Here is a 19,390-nt window from a genome sequence, read left to right on the forward strand (position 1 = left end):
CAGTCTGTCATTTGTGGGCATTTAGGTTGATTCCATGTCTTACCTATTGTGAACAGTGCTGCAATGAACATTCGTGTGCATGTGTCTTTTTTTTTTTTTTGAGACAGTTTCGCTCATTGCCCAGGCTGGAATGCAAGGGCACAATCTTGGCTCACCTCAACCTCTGCCTCCCAGGTTCAAGCAGTCCTCCTGCCTCAGCCTCCCAAGCAGCTGAGATTACAGGCATGCACCACCATGTCCCGCTAATTTTGTATTTTTAGTAGAGATGAGGTTTCATTATGTTGGTCAGGCTGGTCTTGAACTCCTGACCTCAGGTGATCCACCCACTTCGGCCTCCCGAAGTGCTGGGATTACAGGCATGAGCCACCCCACCTGGCCATGCATGTGTCTTTTTTTTTTTTTTTTTTTTTGACAGGGAGTCTCACTCTGTCGCCCAGGCTGGAGTGCAGTGGAGCAATCTCGGCTCATCACAATCTCTGCCTCCCGGTTTCAAGTGATTCTGCTGCCTTAGCCTCCCGAGTAGCTGGGATTACAGGCACCTGTCACCATGCCTGGCTAATTTTTTTTATTTTTTAGTAGAGACGAGGTTTCACCATGTTGGCCAGGCTGGTCTCGAACTCCTGACCTCAGGTGATCCACCTGCCTCAGCCTCCCAAAGTGCTGGGATTACAGGCGTGAGCCACCGTGTCCAGCTTGCATGTGTCTTTATGGTGGAATGAGTTATATTCCTCTGGGTATATACCCAGTAATGGGATTGCTGGGTCAAATGGTAGTTCTGTTTTTAAATCTTTGAGGAACTGCCATACTGCTTTCCACAATGGTTGAACTAATTTACACTCTCACCAACAGTGTATAAGGGTTCCCTTTTCTCTGCAACCTCGCCAGGATCTGTTATTTTTTGTTTTTTTTTCGAGGTGGTCTTGCTGTGTCACCCAGAGCTGGAGTGCAATGGTGTGATCTCGGTTCACTGCAACCTCCGCCTCCCGGGTTCAAGCCATTCTCCTGCCTCAGCCTCCTGAGTAGCTGAGATTACAGGCATGCGCCACCATGCCTGGCCAACTTTTGTATTTTTAGTAGAGAAGGGGTTTCACCATGTTGGCCAGGCTGGTCTCGAACTCCTGACCTTGTGATCCACCCACCTCGGCCTCCCAAAGTGCTGGGATTACAGGCGTGAACCACCATGCCCAGCCTATTTTTTGACTTTTTAGTAATAGCCATTCTGACTGGTGTTGAGATGGTATCTCACCATAGTTTTAATTTGCATTTCTCTAATGATCAGTGATATTGAGCTTTTATTCATATGCTTGTTGGCAGCATGTATGTCTTCTTTTGAGAAGTAGCTATTCATGTCCTTTGCCCACTTTTTTTTTTTTTTTTTTTTTTTTTTTGCGACAGGGTTTTGCTCTTGTTGCCCAGGCTGGAGTGCAATGGCACAATCTCGGCTCACAGCAACCTCCATCTCCCGGGTTCAAGTGATTCTCCTGCCTCAGCCTCCCGTGGCATGATTACAGGTGCCAGCCACCACTCGTGGCTAATTTTTTGTATTTTTAGTAGAGACAGGGTTTCACCATGTTGGCTAGGCTGGTCTCAAATTCCTGACCTTAGGTGATCCACCTGCCTCGGCCTCCCATATTTTAATGAAGTTGTTTTTCTCTTGTAAATTTGTTTAAATTCTTTATAGATGCTGGATATTAGACCTTTCTCAGATGCATAGTTTTTTTTGTCATGAAATCTTAGCCTGTTCCTAGGTCCAGAATGGTATTACCTAGGTTGTCTTCCAGGGTTTTTATAGTTTTGGGTTTTACATTTGTCTTTAATCAATCTTGAGTTGAAATTTTTGTATATGGTGTAAGGAAGGGGTCCAGCTTCAATCTTTTACATATGGCTAGTTAGTTATTTCAGCACCATTTATTGAATGAGTCTTTTCCCCATTGCTTGTTTTTGTCAGCTTTGTCAAAGATCAGATGGTCATAGATGTGAGGCCTTATTTCTGGGCTCTCTATTCTGTTCCATTGGTCTATGTGCCTGTTTTTGTACCCATACCATGCTGTTTTGGTCACTGTAGGCTTGTAGTATAGTTTGAAGTTGGGTAACGTGATTCTTCCAGCTTTGTTCTTTTTGCTTAGGATTGCCTTGGCTATTTGGGCTTTTTTTTGGTTCCATATGAATTTTAAAATAATTTTTTCTAGTTCTGTGAAGAATGTCATTGGTAGTTAGATAGGAATAGCATTGAATCTGTAAACTGCTTTGGGCAGTATAGCCATTTTAATGATATTGATTCTTCCTATCCATGAGCATGGGATGTTTTCCATTTGTTTGTGGCTTCTCTAATTTCTTTGAACAGTGTTTTGTAATTCTCATTGTAGAGCTCTTTCACCTTCCTGGTTAGCTGTATTCCTAGGTATTTTATTTTTTTAGTGGCAGTTGTGAATGGGATTGCTTTCTGATTTGGCTTTCAGCTTGGTTGTTGTTGCTGTATAGGAATGCTAGTGATTTTTGTACATTGACTTGTATCCTGCAACTTTGCTGAAGTTGTTTATCAGCTGAAGGAGCTTTTGAGTTGAGACTATGGGGTTTTCTAGATATAGAATCATGTCGTCTAAAAACAGTTTAACTTCCTGTTTCCCTATTTGGATGCACTTTATTTCTATCTCTTGCCTGATTGCTCTGGCTAGGACTTCCAATACTCTGTTGAATAGAAGTGGTGAGAGAGGGCATCCTTGCCTTGTACCGGTTTTCAAGGGGAATGCTTCCAGCTTTTGCCCATTCAGTATGATGTTGGCTGTGGGTTTGTCATAGACGGCTCTTTTTTTTTTTTTGAGACGGAGTCTCGCTCTGTCCCCCAGGCTGGAGAGCAGTGGCTCGATTTTGGCTCACTGCAAGCTCTGCCTCCCGGGTTCACGCCATTCTCCTGTCTCAGCCTCCTGAGTAGCTGGGGCTACAGCCACCCACCACCACGCCCGGCTAATTTTTTGTATTTTTAGTAGAGACAGGGTTTTACCGTGTTAGCCAGGATGGTCTCGATCTCCTGACCTCATGATCCGCCTGCCTCGGCCTCCCAGAGTACCGGGAATAGATGGCTCTTATTATTTTGAGGTATGTTCCTTCAATACCAAGTTTGTTGAGGTTTTTTTTTTTTTTAACGGAGTCTCCCTCTGTCGCCCAGGCTGGACTGCAGTGGTGCAATCTTGGCTCACTACAACCTCTGCCTCCCGGGTTCAGCCGATTCTCCTGCCTCAGCTTCCCAAGTAGCTGGGACTGCAGGCGTCTGCCACCATGCCTGCCACCACACCCGGCTAATTTTTGTATTTTTTTTTAGTAGAGACAAGGTTTCACTACGTTGGCCAGGCTAGTTTCGAACTCCTGACCTCTGATCTGCCCACCTCAGTCTCCCAAAGTGTTGGGATTACAGGCATGAGCCACATTGCCCGCCTTATTGAGAATTTTAAACATTATTTCTATATGTGGTTAAGTTAGGTGGAAACACAAACTTTCAAAAGGCAACATTTTATCTATTTTGTGGAGCATTACACTTATGGCTAAAATTGTAATTTTTGAACATACTTACAAATGGTACACAGTTCTTATGAGCATTTACTGCAGGAAAAAAGGCCAATGAAAAGGGACTGCTGCTTCACAGAAACAAAAAATAAGCTGTAGCAACAAGCTTCTACTACATTTATATAAACATGAAAAGTACTTCCTTTTTGAATTGACTGATTCTGGAATGCATGATCATATAGCTCCATTTCCTCACCAAATGAAAAAGTTGCTTGCCTTTATCAGAGACAAGAGGCAATTCTAGAGTGAGAAAAAAAAATTAGCTTGAAAAATAGGGTATGCAAGAATCCCATCTGCAGAATGATCAAATCCAATTTGTGGATATAGCTATACTGCCAAACAGCTTAAACACTAATTTAACAGCTAAGGGCTAAAAAAATTTCCACCAGTGTTCTGGTTTTGCAAAGTTGTGTTCTTGACACATTTCCTTTGATATTTTCTATTATTATAGCAACAATAAACCTAGAATTTCTATTATGATGAGACAAATAATAATAAATACCACTATAATCAAAGACTCTTTTCAATATGATAATACAGGGCCAAGAAAGTGGCTAGAGCTGATATTGTGGCCAAGTGAATGCAGAGCCAGAATGTTTTATAGGGTTGTTTATGAACTTCAAAAATCTAAATTTTGTATAGCGTCAACTAAATTTATTCTCTGGTTTAAATTTTCCAACTATAAATATTGGCATATCAACTAGAAGAGATGCCTATAAAATTTGCCGAACATCTGTTGAACACCTACTATTTGTAAATCACTGTGTTAAACGCTGTGAAAACCCCAAAGATTAACAAAACATAATACTTACTTCAAGATTACAATACCTAATACAACAACTAATGAGAAGGATAGATATGTAACTAACTAACTACTGTCTCAATATCCAGAGGTAACGACTATTAACAACTTCTTGAATATTCTTTCAGAAATAGTTACTGTAGGCAGGGCATGGTGGCTCATGCCAGTAATCCAAGCACTTTGGGAGGCTGAGGCAGGCGGATTGCTTGACCTCAGGAGTTTGAGACAAGCCTAGGCAACATGGCAAAACCTTGTCTCTATAAAAATGCAAAAATTTGCTAGGTACTGTGGCATGTGCCTGTAGTCCCAGCTACTTAGGAGAATGAGGTGGGATGGCTTGAGCCCAAAAGGTGGAGGCTGCAGTGAGCTGAAATCATGCCACCGCTCTCCAGTCTGGGCTACAGAGCCAGACCCTGTCTCAAAAAAAAAAAAAAAAAAAAAAAAAAGTTACTGTATTTATACATACATGTGCTTGTAAAAATATAAAATATATTATATATATAATATACATACATATGTATAGTCAAGCACATATTTATATAGATGTACACTTTTTTTGTTTTGAGACGGAGTCTTGCTCTATCACCCAGGCTGGTGTGTAATGGCACAATCTCGGCTCACTGCAACCTCCACCTCCCTGGTTCAAGCGATTCTCCTGACTCAGCCTCCTGAGTAGCTGGGACTACAGGTGCATGCCACCATGCCTGGCTAATTTTTGCATTTTTAGTACAGACAGGGTTTCACTATGTTGGCCAGGCTGGTCTCGAACTCCTGACGTCAAAGAATCTGCCTGCCTCGGCCTCCCAAAGTGCTGGGATTACAGGCATGAGCCACTGCACCCAGGATTATACAGTTTTTTTTACCCAAAAGAAATGTTATGTCTGGGCACAGTGGCTCACGCCTGCAATCCCAGCACTTTGGGAGGCTGAGGTGGGTAGATCACGAGGTCAGGAGTTCAAGACCAGCCTGACCAACATGGTGAGACCCCCATCTCTACTAAAAATACAAAAATTAGCCAGGCATGGTGGCATGTGCCTGTAATCCCAGCTACTCAGGAGGCTGAGGCAAGAGAATCTTGAACCCGGGAGGCGGGGATTGCAGTGAGCCGAGAGGGCGCCACTGCACTCCAGCCTGGGTGACAGAGCAAGACTCCGTCTCAAAAAAAAAAAAAAAAAAAAAGGAATGTTACAACATCCTGCTTTTCTATCTAATACATCTTAAAAAGCTTTGCATATCACTCGTGAGGAGTTATGTCATTAAAAAAAAAAAAGAATACGTATTGTACTGTAGTTTAGGTAACCAGCCCTCTATTAATAGATATTTAGCTTGTTCCTAGTTTTTTTGCTATTACTTCAGTGAACATCCTTGCTTAAGTATCTTTGTGTACTTGCACAGGAATATCTATACAGTAAGCTTTTAGAACTAGAATTGGTAAATAAGAGTATTTTCAAGTCCTTTGCAGTATTCCTTCTGTTAGGCATGGCCAGGAGGTGGTATAGGTATGTTCTGTGACACCCACTGTAGTTTTGTAACCATTTCTTTGCCTTCTTCCTTCAAAATTTCCACTATCTTAGAAGCTCATAATGTAGTTGCACCGTTTTCTCCTGACCTCCTTTCCTGGTCACTTTTATTTTGTGAAGACTTTAGCTCCGGCTTACTTGTCCTCCTTTTTCTCCTTCTCTTTTCAAGATTTTCAGTGACTTTAACATCACTGTGGATTACTCATCTAACATCCTGGTCTCCTTACCAATCCTGATCTTTTCTTCTATCCACTACAACCACCCACATCCATGCTTACAATCTAAACTTCTTCGTTACAAGTATCTGAACTCCCTATGAAATCTTGAATTCAAAATATCTTTATCCAATAACTACCCCTCAACTTCCAATTTACCTATACTAATACTCTTCTGTAATAATTCTTTGGCCTCATCAAATCTCCAATTCATTTACCAATACCTTTCTCATGATCCAATACACTCTCCTCTTGTTTCCATTTCCCCAGCTAGTTGCCTTTTCCATGTTTAATCTGGAGCAGTTCAAAATTTCCAGAGGTTTTAGTATTACCCATATTTTTTGTCAACTCTCAATATGTGACATTTCTACTTGTTATCTAATAGACATCTCCAACTGAACAACAAAACTCTGTTTCTCCTCAAAGCCTGAGAGTTATTCTTGACTTCTCTCTTACCCTTGTTCCATAAATCTGTGCCATTAAATACGTCTATTGATTCTGGCTTCTCTCTCAGCCTCCTACCCAAACCACTTCCATTTCTCACCTGGACTACTGCAGTCATCTCCTCAGTAGTCTCTCTGCTTCTATTTTTGCCTTCAATAATCCATTCTCACCACAAATATCTTTTAAAACACAATTAAGTTCATGTTACTCATATGCTTAACTCTTCGATGGCTTCCTATGACATTAAAAAAAAAATCTCTTTACTAGGGTCTTCGAGAACCGATGTGATCCAACCCTGCCTATCTTTCAACCTCTTATTTCCTCCTTATTCACTATGCTCCAGCCAAGCAGGGCTCCCTTCTGTTCCATTAATTTGCCAAATTCTCTCTTTCTTCAAGACCTTTGCTCTGGTGTTTTCCTCTGCTTTGGATGCTTTTTCTCCTAATCATCGTGTGATTGCTTTTTTTTTTTTTTTTTCTTGAGATGGGGTCTTACTCTGTCACCCAGGCTGGAGTGCAATGGTGCAATCTCAGCTCACTGCAACCTCTGCCTCCCAGGTTCAAGCGATTCTTCTACCTCAGCCTCCTGAGTAGCTGGGATTACAGGCGCCTGCTACCCACGCCAGGCTAATTTTTGTAGTTTTAGTAGAGATGGGGTTTTGCCATGTTGGCCAGTCTGGTTCAAACTACTGACCTCAGGTGATCCTCCCGCTTTGGCCTCCTAAAGTGTTGGGATTACAGGCGTGAGCCACCGTGCCCGGTCTGGTTCTTTCTTATGACTCAAAGCTCATCTTAAATATCACCTCTCAGAGAGGTTCTCTCTCCATCTAAAGTAGTCCTCCCCACCCCTACAATTACTTTGAAGCTTATTACCCTATTTATTTCCTGGATAGCACTTATTAAAATTATATTCTTCATTTGTTTACTTGTTTACTCATTGTCTCTATGTAAGTTCTTTGAGGGCGGGTACCTTGTCTTTCCTGTCACTTCTATATCGCCAGCATCTACAACAGCTCTTGACATACTGAAAGCATTCAATCAACATCTGTTGTACAAAAGGACAAAGCAATTGAATTATTAACTATATGCATACTGAGGTTATAGTGACAAATGGTAACAGATGTTGACAACTGATGAATGTGCATTTTGTTCAAGGAATATAATTTTGAGCTTTGTGTGGGAATGAATTATGTAAATTAGAAAGGTTTTCTGCTGTGTACTGATCATATACAGTATATTCTTCTGGTGGCCTATGGTTTCCCTTTGGTAATAAATAATTTCTTGTTCAATAATTCTTATATAAATTCATAAGCAAATAAATGTTTTTATTTATCACATTAATGCAAAAGCTCAAGAATAGTTATGTTTTTTAAAAAGCCTCTCAGATAGGTGCATAACTTTGGGCTGGCGTTCATTCTTCCCACTTAGCTGACATTTCTGAATCTTGATCCCAAGGTCCTTAAACATTTTATCTGAATGAGTACACCCTCTGAATTTAAGACCAAATGTTCTGCCTCTCAACCTTGGACTTTTAAAAGATGATTTTTTTTTTTTCTATTCTGTACCAAATTACGGAAAAAATTTTTTTAAAGGGCAAACTGAAAAACTACACTTTATCACATAAAAGAATCACCTATGTATCTCGAAACATTTTTCCCACTCAGAATCTTATTACGTTTATAAAACACTATACTTCCAAGGCTCTTAGATGTTTAACTGAAATAATAGAAGAATTATGTCAACAGTAAAATTTTCATATTAATCTATCCAATAGGATTCAAGTATATATGTTAGCCCCTTTAGATAACATGTGGTCCAACAAAGAAAGTAACAATATAATTTTTAACTAGGTAGAATTTATGTATACAATATTTAAAATTTCAGGTTGGCCTAAATAAGTTGTTCTTGACAAGTTTTGTTTTTATTAAAAATTAACCACTGGATTAAGATGACAATTATTGCTTCCTTTAGTTAATACTCAAAAAGAAAGCCATCCTTTGCTCCTGTGTAACAAATGGCCTTTATTAATTAGGTCTCTCAGTTTGTGTGCTGGCAACATTTGGCAAAGTCCAGTCCTCACCAAAAATAGTAACAACCTGCTCTGGATGGCAATCAAGCAGCAAGCCTATTTTTGGCCTTAATGTTTGAAACACCAAATGCCAGATGCCATCGAACGGAACCTTAAATGGCATAAGTAAACTGGTCTGATACTGAAATACAGAAGGATTTGAGGCTCTCCAAAACACTTGTTTCTTTAGTACAAAAGAAATAAATGTTTCAGACTTAGCAGGGGAATTCATATCTAATGCTGACATATGTAAAACCAAAAGAATCTTAACAGAAGAAAGGAGGAGCAGAATGCTGTAATCTCAGCTTTAGTCCTTAACATTACTCTAAATTTTGTTTCTTCAGTGTTTCTGGCTTTTATTATTAATATCTTTGTTAGCTTACCTGTCTCTGAGTGTGCTGGGGCCTAGATAAGGATATAGGTTTTCCTTAAGCCTTCCTTTGATGAGATGATCCAGGGTTTCATGTAGGAAAGGTTGATGCTGTGTATATACATTTTCTACTCCCTAAAACAGGGGAAAATGGTTCTTATGTCATTTTTGGGAAACTGGCAATACAAGAATTAATAATATTCATATCAGAAAAGGACATACACTCAATAGAGATTTCATGGGATAGATTTAAATAACTGTGGGAAATAGGTTTAGGAACTGTGGGAAATTTAAAAATTATTTTAATCAGCTAGAAATGTTCTAATCTCATAAAATTACTCTAATTTAGGGCTAGTTATTGTAAAGGATTTTTTAAAAATGGAATAGCTTAAATCCTTTATCATGTCTTCATTGTCTCTCACCCTTTTGTGAAATGTTAAATGATAGGTAGAGCAAATAAAAGGAAAGGATCATGTATAAAAAAGACTGGAAATACCCAGGAAAATAGAAAAACTTCAGGAAACATAAGAAAGGCTGCCAGGTGTGGTGGCTCACGCCTGTAATCCCAGCACTTTGGGAGGCCGAGGCGGGCAGATCACAAGGTCAGGAGTTCGAGACCATCCTGGCTAACACGGTGAAACCCCATCTCTACCAAAAATACAAAAAAAATTAGCCGGGCGTAGGTGGTGCACGCCTGTAGTCCCAGCTACTCAGGAGGGTGAGGCAGGAGAATGGCGTAAAACCCGGGAGGCGGAGCTTGCAGTGAGCTGAGCCACTGCACTCCAGCCTGGGAGACAGAGTGAGACTCTGTCTCAAAAAAAAAAAAAAAAAGAAAGGCTAGCAGATTAGAATTAATTTTTGAGTATTTTAAGAAAACAGGTCAGTATTTTTAAAAGATCAAATGTTTGCTTCATCTTTAATTTCCTTCAAAGAGAAACTACCTAAAAAATCTTTAATTATAAACAAATGGCATAAAATATCTGTGACTAACAGAACTGTTTGTCTTTTTCTTCTTAGTTCCTGGAAATATCTCCAGTTATTTCTTGCTCAGCTATTTGGTCCAATGCTGATACAGCTCTAACACAGAAAGCACTAAAAGAAAAAGCTTTCAAGAGGATGCCAGTTTTAATTTCATTTAACTGACATAGTACTAAACTAGCAGCAATCTTCAAGATACTTTGAAGATCATATTCATTCACTCTCAGCCTCAGGGGCTTTAACTGTTCTCACTCAGGAGAGCATAGATGAGATGTCTATACCTTCAGTCCTTTGAGGAATTGTTTGGTGATAGCTACAGCATCTTTGGGGCTGAAGAGGTCACTTCCTCTGACCCGTTTACCACCATATTCAACAACTGCAGACACGAGCTATTAAGAAAGAGAAGCAAATTTTGATTGCTTAGGCATCAGGAAGCCCATTTCATAAGAAAATAATTTTATGAAGGAAACAAAAATGAACAGACAGAATTATATGCTTCTGTAAATAAAAATAGTATGATTTATCATTTGTTAGAGCTAAGAATATAATAACAGAGTTGGTTCCTGTTTGGTGGGCTAATATGGGAACTGGTTACCTTTCGATACTTCTCAGAAACACCTTTATTCCTGAGGTCCATCATTAGTCCTGGCAGGCTATTGCTGCTGTGTCGCTCATAATGTAAAGCATAAAGCATCACCAGGCGGGCAGCATCAAACTCTGTCACTTTGGGGTTCTGCAGAAGCCTTTTTATATTCTGAAGAAAGATAGAACTTATATTTATCCCCCTTTCACTTGAGTGACCTGTTGTACAATGCCTTAGATCTAATAATTATTGAATGGTAGTGATACATCACTACTATGACAATTATAAGTCATACACTTAGCAACTGTCTCAACTATAGAAAATTACATGCCTTTTGTCCAAGGTAAGAATTAAATAAGGAAATATATTTCCATTGTAATTGTTTTAGGACAAAAATGAATTTAATAATGGATAGTTCCTTTTCTTTTCCAATAGCTGAAGTTGTAATTTCCTTGCTGAAAGAAGGAACACTTACTATTTCCACGACTTGAATCAATACGGCACAACAAAGCTGACTAGTTGATTTGCAAACCCTACTGCTTTCTCTTAGTATTAATGATTGACCAGTGAAATGGAGACAAGTTGGTAGAATTTTACACAGACTGGGCTTGATCTCTAAGAAGCATCAGAACATGTCTCAACATGGTTGACAGAAATGAGGATGTAATAGCATGTAATTTCTAGATTTAGTACTTAATGATTTTAAGAGGCAGGTACCGATAGAAAAGGGGGCCAGGAGAAGCCATGTTTATACTTTTTAATCCTCATATTCAGGACCTTCCATACAGTACAGATTTATATTTATTATGCAGCAGAACAAATAATTTAATTCAGGTCAACAAATACTTTTTGAGTCCCCATAAGGCAGTATGCCACGCACTGTTGCAGGCACACAGATAAGTTAAAGACAATTCCTGTCCCCAGTGAGTTCACAATCAATGGGGTGAAGGATGATCAAAGTAATATAATTTATTCTGCTATATACATGTTTCTTTAATGTACTTTAGTTCCGTGAGATGGATAAATGTGGAAATGGTGTCAGTTTAACACAGAAGGCATATTGGTTCATATGTAATTTTTCCAGAATGGATAGGCTTTCTTATGATTAAAGGGGAAGCCTTACCAATACCTTAAGAAAAAAGATGATAATCCTACAGAAGTGTGTCTGCAAGAAGTATCTGGTTTCGTAGCTTCAAGAACTGTTGCACTTTCCACTGTGTTATGCTATATGGGCAAAGGGCAAGTGCAAATAAAAAAGATGCAAATATATTGCACTGTGTAAAAAAGCAAAACAAAACAAAATAACAATCAAACACTGATTGATGAAGAAAGCTATCTCCATATGGTATTTTTTATTTTGACAAAGTAGTCTTTATGAAAGTGAGTATTTTCAAGACTTTATAATTTGAAGAAAACATGAGCCCCAGGAATAAGGCTGCAGAGGATGGACTGGCTCTATTTCTAGGTGCAAATGCCAGTGGAGATTTAACCATGCTAGTATTTTTATTACAATTGTTACTATTTTTATTAGGGCTCTGATTAAAAATTATATGAATTTTTTTCTTTCTTTTTATAGTCACGTAGATTTTAAGTCATCTACTTATAACCCTATATTCTCATAACCCTTTTTTTAGTGCATGTTTTTATAGAATGTGAGGCTTTTCAGGAACAAATATGTGGTGTTATAACAGAAACATATGTATGCAAAAAACAAAATAAAAAGCAAAAGCTGAAAATCAGTGCAAAAGAGGAAGGGGAGAGAAAGGGGAAGAGAAAGTATATTGGGTTGTTGAGAAATTAGGAAAGACTTCATAGAGGTGACACTTGCCAAAGGTCCTGAAGAATCAGTAAGTATTGGAACCAGTGGGAGACTAAAAGCAGTGGCACTATCAAAATAAATATGGAAATCAGAGGAAGAAATGGCTTGGTTTGAAAGGCTGGCAAGAGCCTTGAAGGGCACTGAATTCTGAGGACATAACTATCAACTATATGATTACTTTACAACTTACAAAATGCTTTCACATACATTTCTCTTTTGTACCGGACAACAACCACGTCCAATGTCTAAGAGCTCTTCTGTTCACACTGACTAGGGACTATGATGATAAATGGGGAACCTCCCATGTAGCTTTCAAGTACAGAGTACTCTGAGAGAGATTTCTATTGCTGACTTTTTGGGTTACTATTTCACTACCATCATCCTTAAGGGATCAAAAAGGGAGAAACTTCTCTTCTGCAGATTTTGATCCCAAATTTGTAAGATTTTTCTTATTTTTTTCCTTTCGTGGTATCTTTCCCCTAGAGCAGCCATGGAATACAGCCCATTTAGGGTATCTGTTCAAATGTTCCACTATTTTCTACTATAATGTGAAGAAATTTGAGGTACAAATTATGTATGTATCTCAATCAACAGCATAAGTTTAAAACATTAAGAAATCCTGTTGGGGGCCGGGTGCCATGGCTCACGACTGTAATCCCAACAATTTGTGAGGCCGAGGTAGGTGGATCACTTGAGGTCAGGAGTTCGAGACCAGCGTGGCCAACATGGTGAAACTTGTCTCTACTAAAAATACAAAAAATTAGCAGGATGTAGTGGCGGGCGCCTGTAGTTTCAGCTACTCAAGAGGCTGAGGCAGGAGAATTGCTTGAACCTGGGAGGCGGAGGTTGCAGTGAGCTGAGATTACGTGCCACCGTACTCCAGCCTGGGCAACAGAGTGAAACTGTCTCAAATAAATAAAAATAAAAAAAAAATTTTTAAAAAGAAAAGAAATCCCATTTGGGATTTATGTTGTTACTTTTCTTATAGGCACAATGTCTCATTTCCTGCCCTTGCAGTCACTCTCTTACCACCTTTTCTGGCTGATCTGTCTCTGTACTTTTAAGCAAATCTGAGAAATCCAAGTAACTATAAATTCACAAAACTGGTATGATGACAGTCAAAGACTATTTGCAGTAATCAGTCTCTGCCCTTTTCTAGTTACCTTCACTTGGATCTTGACTCTTGACTGTTTCTTATTAGAGATAGTAAGTGTTGGTGATGATGTGGAGAAATAAGAACCCTTACACACAACTGGTGGGAATGTAAATTAGTACAGCCATTATGGAAAATAGTATGAAGGTTCCTTAAAAAATTAAAAATAGAACTACTATATGATTTAGCAATCCAACTACTTGGTATATATCCAAAGGAAATGAAATCAGTATGTTGAAGAGATATCTGCACTCCTATGTTTACTGCAGCACTATTCAAAATAGCCAAGATATGAAATCAACCTAAATGTCCATCAACAGATGAATGGACCAAGAAAATGCAGTATTTAGGTCGGGCAGGGTGGCTCAGGTCTGTAATCCCAGCACTTTGGGAGGCTGATGCAGGTGGATTGCTTGAGCTCAGGAGCTGGGGACCAGCCTGGACAACATGGTGAAATTCTGTCTCTACAAAAATACAAAAATTAGCTGGGCATGGCGGTGTATGCCTGTAGTCTCAGCTACTGGGGAGGCTGAGGTGGGAGAGTAGCTTAAGCCTGGGAGGCAGAAGTTGTAGTGGGCCAAGATTGCACCACTACCCTCTAGCCTGGGCAATAGAGCCAAACCCTGTTCCCCCCCACCAAAAAAAAAAAGGAAAAAAAAATGCAGCATATATATATCTATATATGTGTATATATAGATATATATATAAATATTTATTATTCAGCCATGAAATAGAACAAAATTCTGTCATTTGTGGCAAAACAGATTAACCTGGAGGACTTACATTAAGTGAAATAAACCAGACACAGAAGGACAAATAGTGCACGATCTTACTCACATGTGGAATCTAAAAAGTTGTTCTCATTGAACTCATAAAAGTAGAGAGCAGAATAGCAGTTACCAGAGGATGGGATAGTGAAGGATGGGGGTGGTTAGAAATTGGGTAATAGGTACAAAGCTACAGTTAGATAGCAGGAATATGTTCTGGTGTTCTATTGCATAGTAGGATGAATAGAGTTAACAATAATGTATTATATATGTCAAAATAGCTAGAAGAGAGGTTTTTAAATGTTCTTATTGCAAAGAAATGACAAATGTTTAAGGTGATGGATATGCTAATTACCCTGATTTGATCATTACACAATGTATACATGTATTGAAACATCACATTGTATTCCATAAATCTGTACAATCATTATGCATCAATCATAAAAAAAATCCACTTCCATTCCTTGAGACTTGGTACTGGTATTTAGATTGCCTGGCTTGACAATTAGTTCTCTATTGAGGACTTGGCCCAGATCTGACCAGGCTTACTGCGAGTAATTATTTTGCCTACTTTTGAGCCCTTAGGACCCAACTCATGGCTCAGGTCCATGTTCTAGCTAGAGGCATCTATTCTCTCATGAAAAGAAACCTGTAGGTACAAGCTGAGTTCTTTCTTTTCTTTCAGCTGTATCAGTCCTTGGAGACGCAGGACCTTTTTGTCTGCCTTGATCCCACTTTATCCTTTGACTTCATTTTGAAGGATTTCCCTCATAACTACTTGACTTGTCAACTTGATTGATAGTGGTATACATTACATTGAGATTTCAGGGCACTAACCAGAGAAGAGGAGAAAAAGAATCAGAGAGGCTTATAATTACAAAGCAGGTATATGCTACACGGTAGTATTTATCTGTTGGAAATTAACTGAATTATATAATTTTTTGGTTTCTCTTATTAAATTTTCCATCAGCCTTGTAACTATTAGAAAACGACACTGTCATATTATAACAATGACTGAGTAAAGAACACAACAGAAAATTGTCATCTACTTAAGAAGACGGGATTCAAAAACCTTGCACTGAACTCTAACATTTGTGTGGGCCTAATCAAGGAATAGGAAAAGCAAAGCAAAGCAAAGCAAAAATAGTGTCTTTGGAAATCAAGTTTCCTAAAGGAACTAACATTCATTTATAAGACATCAACGAGAAAACCATTCTTCTTTTCTGATATTTAGAGATTCTTCCACTGTTTCTGGCTAAATCCTTTTCTACTTTTCTGTTTTCTTCTGTCAAAACTATGATGAAGCAGCACAGCAAGAAGAAATCATTATGACATACACACATTTTAAACCATTATACAGATTACAGATGGTCTTGGTAATAAAGATAGTCTCCATTTTTTTTGTTTTAGTTTAACCTAAAGAACAGGATCCCTTCTTTGTTATCTACTATATTAATGTAGTAAAGTCAGAGAATAACAAAATAAACCAACAGATTAGGACAGTAAGATGGAATTGGCAGAAGTCTTCCACATGCTAATCTGATAAAAATGAGCCTAACAGTTTGAGAGAACAGTGTTGTGGGAATATAAAAAGCTTATCAGGGAAAAATGATAGAAAGCAGACAAGACCCAATTCTACTGATTGGTAAATACATTGGAGCCAGTATTCCTTTTCTTAATAACTAGTCAACATAAAATTGAGCTTTGCAGTAGATCTTCTGCTGATCAATACTGTTTCTAAAATACTGGCTAAATGTTGTTTTAGAGTAAAAGGATCATTTTTACATTTAATTACTCAAAGTAAAATTGTCAGTCACTTCAATGTATCCCAACCACTTTTCCTATAATTTTAATGAGTGGCAAAACAAAACAAAACAAAACAAAACAAAACCAAACACACACACAAAAAAACCAAATACTTTTCAGAGAGATACAAGGCTATCATTGAACTAAAAAACATGTCTTGGATGCCATTAAGAAAATTAAATTTACCATCAAATAATAATACTCTTAATGTTGGTAGTTAATATTTCTTGAAAGCTATAAGTACCAAGTACCATAAGTGTTTCACATGTATTAGCTCACTGCACTCTCACAACAATTTTGAGGTAAGTACTATTATTTTTTCCCCCTTTATAGACAAAAGGACTGAGGTGTAGAGTGGTTAGGAATTATTTTCAAACCCAAGCCATCAAAGGCCCAAGCTCTTAGCCACTACTCTATACTGCTTCAAATAGAGCTCTTCCTCCTTATTTTTCTAATAAATATTTATTGAGTCCTTATTATGTATCATTAACAGGATGATTTGAGATCTTTACGAAAGGTCAGGAAAAAATATAAAATAGACTGGTTCCTCTCTCCAAATGAAAAGCTGTGATATGACAACACAGGTTGGGCATGGAAGGCAGGGTATGGGGAGGATGGTAAGGGTGGAATTGCTCACTTTCTAAAGATGCTTTTCTTCATGGTATGGCAAATCTTCATTACTAATCAAATAAATCTCTTCTGAGGATATGTATATGTTTCAGTGGTAGTAAATTTCACTTTGGTTCTAGTGAAATTCTTTCTAAATGAAATTTTCATGAGCCTACAAAATAATGGTTAGAATGGCAGCAATTTTTAAGTTAACTTTTAGCAATACATGAACTTTTTTTTCTTGTCATGATACTTACTATTCAATAAAGCAAACTCCATCTCTACTCACAAACCTCATTTCATTGCTTCATGACGTATTATCATCTAAGGTCAAGTCAAGGAATGCTATAACCCCTCTAGAAGTCAGGCCCCTGACATCCACTTACTATCAAACAAAAGATCCCTTTATAGACTATTTAAATTATGTTGCCAAAGAAGTCCTTTATGATGGGGGACTCCAAATCAACTGCTCACTGTAAAATCCCAATACCCTAGACAAGAAAACCTTCAAAAGATAAGTTCTAAAAATAAAAAGTGGATCACAAATAGAATTTATATTTTTAAAGTAACTATTTTTCTTTTAAAGTGAACACAAAAATAAAGTTTCAGACAAGTTAATACAAGAACTTTTTCTAATTGCTTTCCATATGTAGAGAGATACAAATAAAGACAGTAAAACTGGCTAGTGATTAAGTCTGGTTCTACTGTTTTCAAGGGAAAAATCAAATGATAAAGAAATATAAGAAATTTAAATTTAGTTATGGGACACAATTTTGTTTTTTATTTAATAAGAGGCAGAAAACTTATTTTTTGTGACAAATATCAGGACACTTCTATTAGGCCCACAAAACAACTATTAGTAGTGTTGTTTAAAGGCCAAGTTAAATAGATTAAGATACATCTTTACAAAGGATACTATTTAGTGATTAAAAAGAATGCGACTTTAGGTTCTGATCCAAAACCCAACAACAATAAATCCCAGTAAAGACCGTGGTATAACTAGAGCACCCACAGGTAGACTTCTTTCTTTTGGTTGTACTATGTGTAAAAAAAAAATCATGCTTAGAGGAAGGGAACCAACATTTACAAAGCACCTATTACATGTGAAGCATTTTACATATCTCATTGAATCATCGTAACAGTCTGAAAGTTTGAAATCATTATCCCCAAGACTTGGGCAAATCAAGTAATTTTCCCAAAGAAACTTTGGTAAGGAGAGGTAGGATATAAGCCAAGCCAGTCTGGGTCCAAAACCTGAGTTGTTTCCAATATAACAGGTTGGCATTATCTTATCGAATAAAGTGGAACTGTAGCTGGGAAAGAAAGAAGTTAAGCTTTAGAATATAGAGCCCTATTAACAGGGAAATGTGCTTCTTATAAGTGGCTTAGAAATGGCTATTTCCTAAAGGACTCGTATTCCTAAATTACTTGTCAGTGACATCATACTTTGTCATTTCTCAGGAAACATGGAATTACCTCTGATTTATTCTATCTTTATATCCAGCCTGTCGTCTAATTCTTCTCCCTTTGAAATGTTTTTCAGTTCTGTCCCTTGCTGTACATTTTTACTACTATCACTGTAAGTCTACAAGTCTCTCTGACCTGTTTTTTCACCTCTAAAGCATCCTTACTAGGTTACATTTCCTAAAATACTGCCTTCATCACATCAACATTCTACATAAGATCCTATACTGGATCTCTTTGCCTATCTCACCAGGTATAAATTCTTACAAGCCTCTTCATAAAGCTTGTAAACTGTTTTTTGTTTACCAATTCAATTTTATTTAATTCTGTTTCATACTCACTCTCTACAGGTCAAACTGTTTATTACTTCCTGCATACTTCTACATTTTTGCTTTTGCTGTTCCTGACTGAACTCCTCCCCCAAATTCTATTCATTCTTTGTGGTCCATCCTAATCTTGCCTTCTCTAAGAACTATTCCTAATAACCTCAAAACCTGTTATAGTCAGTATTACAATTATGACTTAATTACTTCTCATCTTGAAACATTATCTAATTTTTTCTTGTGCTTTAGTTTTGTCTCTTCAACTAGACTATCCATTTCTTGAGGCCAGAGTCTGATTATGTTGCTATTCTTCTAAAATCCTCCGGGAGCCCCCATCATTTTAAGATTAAAGTCCAACTTCCTTCCAATGGCCATAACCTGGCTTCAGTCAGTCTTTCCAGTCTAAGACCACTCATCTTGTATCCTGTACTAGCCACACTGAACTATTCTCTGTTCCCATATATATATTTAAATATATGTATATTTCAAATATAAATATTTTATATATATAGAAAAATATATATATATCAATATTTATTTATTCACATCTTCATGCCTGCATTCTCTCTGCTGAGAATGTTTCTTCCTTTTCCCTGTTTGATGTTATTTTCCCTAAGAAGTGCTAAGAAGCCTCATCCTTGGGGAAAACAGTTGTCTTTCCTCTGTATTTCCATATTCCTTTGTAAATACCTCTAATATACCATATAGTGCTTGGTATTACAATTGCTGGTTTAAATTTCTTTCTCCCCTACTGTAATGTGGTATCTTATTCATCTTTGTACTCAGATCCTCACAGCAGTAGTATATACATACAGCAGGCATTAATATGTTGGTGCGACGAAAAGCAGATCTTCAATAATGAAAAAACTTAGATAATACATTTTTTTTTTTTTTTTTTTTTGAGACGGA

The 19,390-nt window shown here is 37.8% G+C and overlaps 1 protein-coding gene across 2 annotated transcripts in view; it reads right to left on the bottom strand.

Moving 5' to 3' along the window:
• The window catches only part of VPS45 (vacuolar protein sorting 45 homolog), an 82,800-nt gene that overhangs the window by 44,689 nt on the left and 18,721 nt on the right, over positions 1-19,390 (bottom strand). For both annotated transcript variants that reach the window (XM_030824671.1, XM_030824669.1), the window contains exons 11-13: positions 10,553-10,711; positions 10,239-10,346; positions 8,993-9,114 (exon numbers count right to left, since the gene is read on the bottom strand). In XM_030824671.1, coding sequence (XP_030680531.1) covers positions 8,993-9,114; positions 10,239-10,346; positions 10,553-10,711 — 389 coding nt within the window. The remainder of the gene's footprint in view (positions 1-8,992; positions 9,115-10,238; positions 10,347-10,552; positions 10,712-19,390) is intronic.

Source organism: Nomascus leucogenys, chromosome 12 (assembly GCF_006542625.1).
Source record: "Nomascus leucogenys isolate Asia chromosome 12, Asia_NLE_v1, whole genome shotgun sequence".
Classification (NCBI taxonomy): Eukaryota; Metazoa; Chordata; class Mammalia; order Primates; family Hylobatidae; genus Nomascus; species Nomascus leucogenys.